General features: G+C 38.7%; 1 protein-coding gene across 1 annotated transcript in view; it reads left to right on the top strand.

Annotated features, from left to right (window-relative positions):
- Positions 1-5,392, top strand: part of LOC103801480 (choline transporter-like protein 1) — a gene marked incomplete at its 5' end in the record, with an annotated part of 7,448 nt that overhangs the window by 1,819 nt on the left and 237 nt on the right. Inside the window, 3 exons of the mRNA XM_009073896.1 lie at positions 1-50; positions 1,665-1,901; positions 3,320-3,400. The exon at positions 1-50 is cut by the window's left edge and continues 97 nt beyond it. Coding sequence (XP_009072144.1) covers positions 1-50; positions 1,665-1,901; positions 3,320-3,400 — 368 coding nt within the window. The remainder of the gene's footprint in view (positions 51-1,664; positions 1,902-3,319; positions 3,401-5,392) is intronic.

Below are 5,392 nucleotides of genomic sequence, written 5' to 3'. Positions count from 1 at the left end.
GAGTGGCTGCCATAAACACAGTTGGGGATTTTATGCTGTTTCTAGGAAAGGTATGTCTGCTGTATACAGTTGATACAGACCTACATAGAAACAAGATTTCCATATCAATGACTTGTACCCAAATACAAAATGCCTAAAAAGTCCTGTTTCTTAGTGTGTACTTTATCACATCTAGCTGCATCATATCATGAGGGAACTGTCCACGATAGGGAGGATAAACAGATGATCCACTTACATCTAGTAAAAGTGACTAGAGACAAGTAGCTCAAGATTATGACACCTTTCAGATGAATTTTTTTTAAGAAGTCAAGAGAAAAATGATTGGAAGTTCTAAGGGTTTTATTGATTTTGTGGTTAAAACATAGGACTGTAAGAAAAGGAAGCATTTTCACTAAATTTTATTTAGAAAGGACTCTCCAGGTTTATGTTGAAAAATTGACACATTATTGACCCTCTTTGTTACAAAATTGGACTGGAACAGAGTACAGAAACCTGCTATGAGGAACTACCAGCTTAAGCAACCAGGTTAGGTCTACTCTGAGAATTAGAAGGAGACTAGAATAATAGCTGTGCTCAGTCAGCTGCCTGGTCTCCAGCTGATGGAGACATACTTTATGGAAAATTAATCTAGTTATTTATTTCTATCCTTTGAAAACTTTTGTGCCATTATGTACTTAAACAATTAATACCAGTACAGTGGGGTGAACTTTTAATCCAGTAATTAAGTTGGTAAGATGTGAGAAGGAATAAACGCCTAAGGGAGACATAGCTGCCTGGGAGACCATGCAATTATATAATACAGTTTCATGGAGGAGTCTCAAAGGTGTCAGGAAATATCCCCCTGAAAAGATGTCTTTCTGCTTATTACAGAGAAATGCACAGGTGAGGGAAATGTTAAAATGAACAGTGCAGCACATAAAAAATAGTATCAGCTAAAACTTTGCTAGGCTGCTGGCATCTCCTCTACCAGACCAATGTGGTGTTTTCATAAAAGCTGACCTATTTTACAATTCTGTGTTCAAAAGGTTGAGTGGCCACAACAATTTAGTCCTTTTCATTTTGCCAAACCCAAACTGGTACCAAGTGAAATATCTGTTAGAGCCTCACATATATTGTAGTTCTGTGGAGACTGTTTCGTGAAGTGCCTCATATGAATTCTTACCTACTTTTTTCTTTATAGAGATGAGACAGAGATAAGACAAGCTTGGAAGTTGTTTCCACTACCAAAATGAAAAACACGCCATCTTCCTAAGACCTAACTTCTTTCTCCACCCCAACCAACCAAACAATTGCACATTAGTTGATTGGTAGCATCAGATTGTGGGATTTTTGTAATTGACAGGATAGTTCTTTTTCACAGGAGTATTCTATAACACTAGAACTGTAACAGCAGAATGTAAATGTAATTTGCTCTGAAGAATACCTTTTGTGTTGAAGGATGTGTAGCAATTCTGATTTGTACCTGCTGCACCAATGGATAAAATGTCATTTACACTAAGGGGCGTGGGGAATCCAGAAGGTAAAAATACTGTTACCACTACCATGTGTAACCTCTAGTTCTAGCCCTGGCAGAGCAAGAAGCATGTTGGTTTAAAAAGAATAAACCAAACAGAAAATATCAAAAGGCTTCTGCCATTAGAGTTGTCTACTATTTTCTTCTTCAGGTCCTGATTGTCTGCAGCACAGGTTTGGCTGGGATCATGTTGCTGAATTACCAACGAGATTACACCATCTGGGTGCTGCCACTCATCATTGTCTGCCTCTTTGCATTCCTGGTTGCTCACTGCTTCCTTTCCATTTATGAAATGGTTGTTGATGTCCTTTTCTTATGTTTTGCCATTGATACAAAATACAATGATGGGAGCCCTGGGAGGGAATTCTACATGGATAAAGTTCTCATGGTAAGTTTTCCCTTGCTCTTTGAGTCTAAGGATCTGATTCCATAAAATAGGTATTTTGGCAGTGGAATGAATTCACTAGTTGAGTTCAGTATGGTTTGGGGTTTTTTTTTACCTTGCCATCTTGTTCATGGCTTGGTCAGCAAGCAGTGTCACCTAATGAGCATCAGATAAGTAATGATGCTTCCTTCCCTTGGTGTCATTGGTATTGGCTTCTATTTGCTGGCTGTCAGATGAACAGTCATCTTGCAGAATCATACTGTTGGGTATGATGTAAATGATACAGCGCAGAACAGAAAGATGCAGAACAAGGGGTAAAGGCTTGGTGTTCGTACTTTCCTATGAAGAACTTCTCTTTGGATATGGAAGAGAAGAATATCAGAGTGTGTGAGGTAGAATCACACAGATAGTGACCACAGTGGAATTTTACTTCTTTTACTCAGACAGCCACCAGAATTTGACTCTGTCTGTCATGCATAGAAACTCCAGGTTTTATGTCTGGATGTTTTGTCAAGGCCTTTTGCACAATTCAGTTCATGCTTGTTTATTCCATCTTATTCCCTGATCACTTTAGCTAGAAACCAAGATGTAAAAATTTTGTTCCTCAAGCCTTTCACTTTGTTGTTGAGTAGATAATTTTCTTGACAGTATTTTTAAGTGACAGCCATAGAATATGTCTATGTAAAATGTACCCCTATGTGTAGGCTAGATGAAGAGTCTCATGACTTCTTGACATAATTTTTTTTCGGATTACTTGCTGGAAAACGGTGCCAATAATATATTGTAAATTTCTGGTCAATCACTACAGAATCTGGGGTATAGAATAAATAAAGCAGTAGCCGATGAGTTGCTTTTTAGCACAGGGTAAGAGTAAAATGCAGCATGCTCACTTGGAAGAAAATGCTGATAAACCATAAAAATACTGTGGGTTTCTTTAGTCAGCTGTCAATATCACAAAACAACAGCAGCTGAAGTTTACTGAAATCTGCTGCAGAATGCTTGCCTTTAAGAGAAAAAAAATACTTTAAATTGAATTAGCACCTTTGCTTATCTTCCTCAAATAGGAGATTGTGATCTGGTGAAAAATGTAAGAGTTTGAATTGAAGGAAGTTAGGGAAATCAGCCAGATCTTGCTAGTTATTATCTCCAAGTGTCTCTTTTAATGAAGTTCTAACATTGCACACAGTTCACAGGATGCAGTGTAATAACTGGGATTTCTGGGGAATTTTTGTTGGGGTTTTGTTGTGGGTCTGCTTGGTCTTTTTTTCACAACTGCCCTTTTATCTTTTCTCTCCATATAAGAGGGAATTGCATGGTAAATGTAAAAGTTGTGACAGCACACAAGGCAAAGTTCTGTCTTGAGACTTGATGTTTGGAGTCTGCTCTAAGAAAACACTTCTCATTTTTTTACTGTTTTCCAGGAGTTTGTGGAGAATAGTAGGAAATCTATGAAAGAAGCTGGCCGGGGAGGTGGAGCTGAGGGCAGAGAGCTAAAACCAATGGTAGGTGCAGATGAGGAGGTGGCGATCCTCCAAGAGTTTCACTTTTACTTCTTCTCCCTCTTTGTCTTTACTGACTGCACTTCTTCAGGAGAAGTTTTTGTTCTCTGTATCACTCAAGATGTTCTGCTTTTTCTGTTTGTGAGCTTGCCTATCACCTGGATGGCAGAGTTTTTGTCACAGCTGAGACCATCTCCTGTAAAAGTAAGATGAAAGGAACTGTGTCATATGAAACAAGCGCAGTATCATTTCATTAGGATTAGTAGTGCATGCTATGTGGTATACACACACAGCCCCAGTTGCTGAGTACTCTAAAAATAAGATGGCTCTGGAATTCATTGGGCTGGTCTGACTTTAATCTCTTCTCAGCCCTGAGATGAACAATTTTTGCTCATCTTACATTCATCGCAAAAGCCTGAAGAACACTACTGAGTGCATCCATTGTTGCAAAGTAAGACCAGGCATATAAAGCTCTCACCAAATTATTTTACACGGTGCCAAGGAATTGGATACAGTGATTCCTTTCAACCTGCTCAAATGACATTTCTCCCAGTTGTTTGTTTTTATTGCTAACTACTTATGTTGCTTGTCTCTTGTGTGCTCTTTCCATCTCACACTGTCAGATGCACAGACAGTGAACAATGCATCATTTATGCTTCTGCAGCCTGTTTTACTTATGGTGTGCCTGTTAGGAAGGCATTGCATGTCTGAGTAGCCTGGAATAAGGAACACTATACATGGTACAGATAGGAGGATAAGTTTGGAAGGTGGAGAACTGAGAGCGTAAAATGGAGAGCCAGGCTGGGTAAGGTTCGACTTGTCATTGTGCAATATGACTTTGTGAAATAGAATATTTTTCCACCATTACTTTCTCAGAGTATTTGGGGCCTGACTCAATTCCTTACCATGGGGATAATTTTTTAGCTGAATTGAATCTAAATAAGTGTTTTTCAACAATGTATGTGAAGCCATGTTGCATGAGCACTTTTTGATCAAGCTGGAATGGGTTCCTGCTATAGATTTGATAGATATGTAGCTTTGTGTGTTGTGCTATTTCATTATGGCATACCAGTTCCTAGATTTGCTTTTGCCTAAATGCTGCTATGTTTGTACATCTAAAAAACTAATTCTATGCTCATTTACTGTTTTCTTCTGGGAGTAATTCTAGCTGTTCAAACAGGCAGTAATGTTGGGATTTTCAGAGTGGTCTAAATGCTGTATATGCAAATGTGCCATTAAAATGATTGAGAATTGGGGATGCAAACCCTCTAGTCCCATGCACACAAAAAAATCAGTTAAAAATGTTATACTAACCTCTAATTCAAATAACTTCTTTACCTTAAGTGGTCTTCCACTCACGCTGTTGTCAGTGCTAGCACAGACCGCCACTTATACTTTTGTACTTGACTGCCTAAAGATTGGATGTGAAAAGTCTGTATTCACCCCTTGCCTTGTAAAAGGGCAAACCCTTGACTTGGGTGGTTTTATTCTTATGAGAAGTTGTTTCTAGGCAGTGAAGCCTGCTACTGGCTGAAAGTCCTCAAAGGACTGCTGAAAAAGATGCTGAGCACTTGGGGCTCAGCATGGGAGTCACCTGCTGAATTACTCCCAGTTCTGCTGCTCCTGTGATTGTCTTTTTTTTGGCCTTGTTTTCTCAAGTGGTTTTCCATTTTCAGGCATTCAGCTCCAGTTGAGTAGATTTGGAAATACTAGAATCTCACTTCCTGACAAGGATGAGACACAGCAGTCACTTAAATGAAGTTTTAGATACCTTTTCCCAAACCATTGATAAAGACCTCAGTTATACCTGGAACAGGATCATTCATAAATCTATCCTGTAATAGTAGTGCCCACTGTCCCAAAATTGCATGTCTGAAAACTAGATTGATGTTACTTTTTTTTTCTTTTCTTTTAAAAACATGAGTCTTTGCTGTTTTGCTTCAGTCTCCTTGACATGCAGATGCTTCTTAGATATAACAATTACTTCTAAAAGTG

The sequence above is a fragment of the Acanthisitta chloris genome, unplaced genomic scaffold, assembly GCF_000695815.1.
Source record: "Acanthisitta chloris isolate BGI_N310 unplaced genomic scaffold, ASM69581v1 scaffold10194, whole genome shotgun sequence".
Taxonomy (NCBI): Eukaryota; Metazoa; Chordata; class Aves; order Passeriformes; family Acanthisittidae; genus Acanthisitta; species Acanthisitta chloris.
The sequence above is the reverse complement of the archived record's forward strand: the minus strand, read 5'-3'. Positions and strand labels throughout refer to the sequence as shown.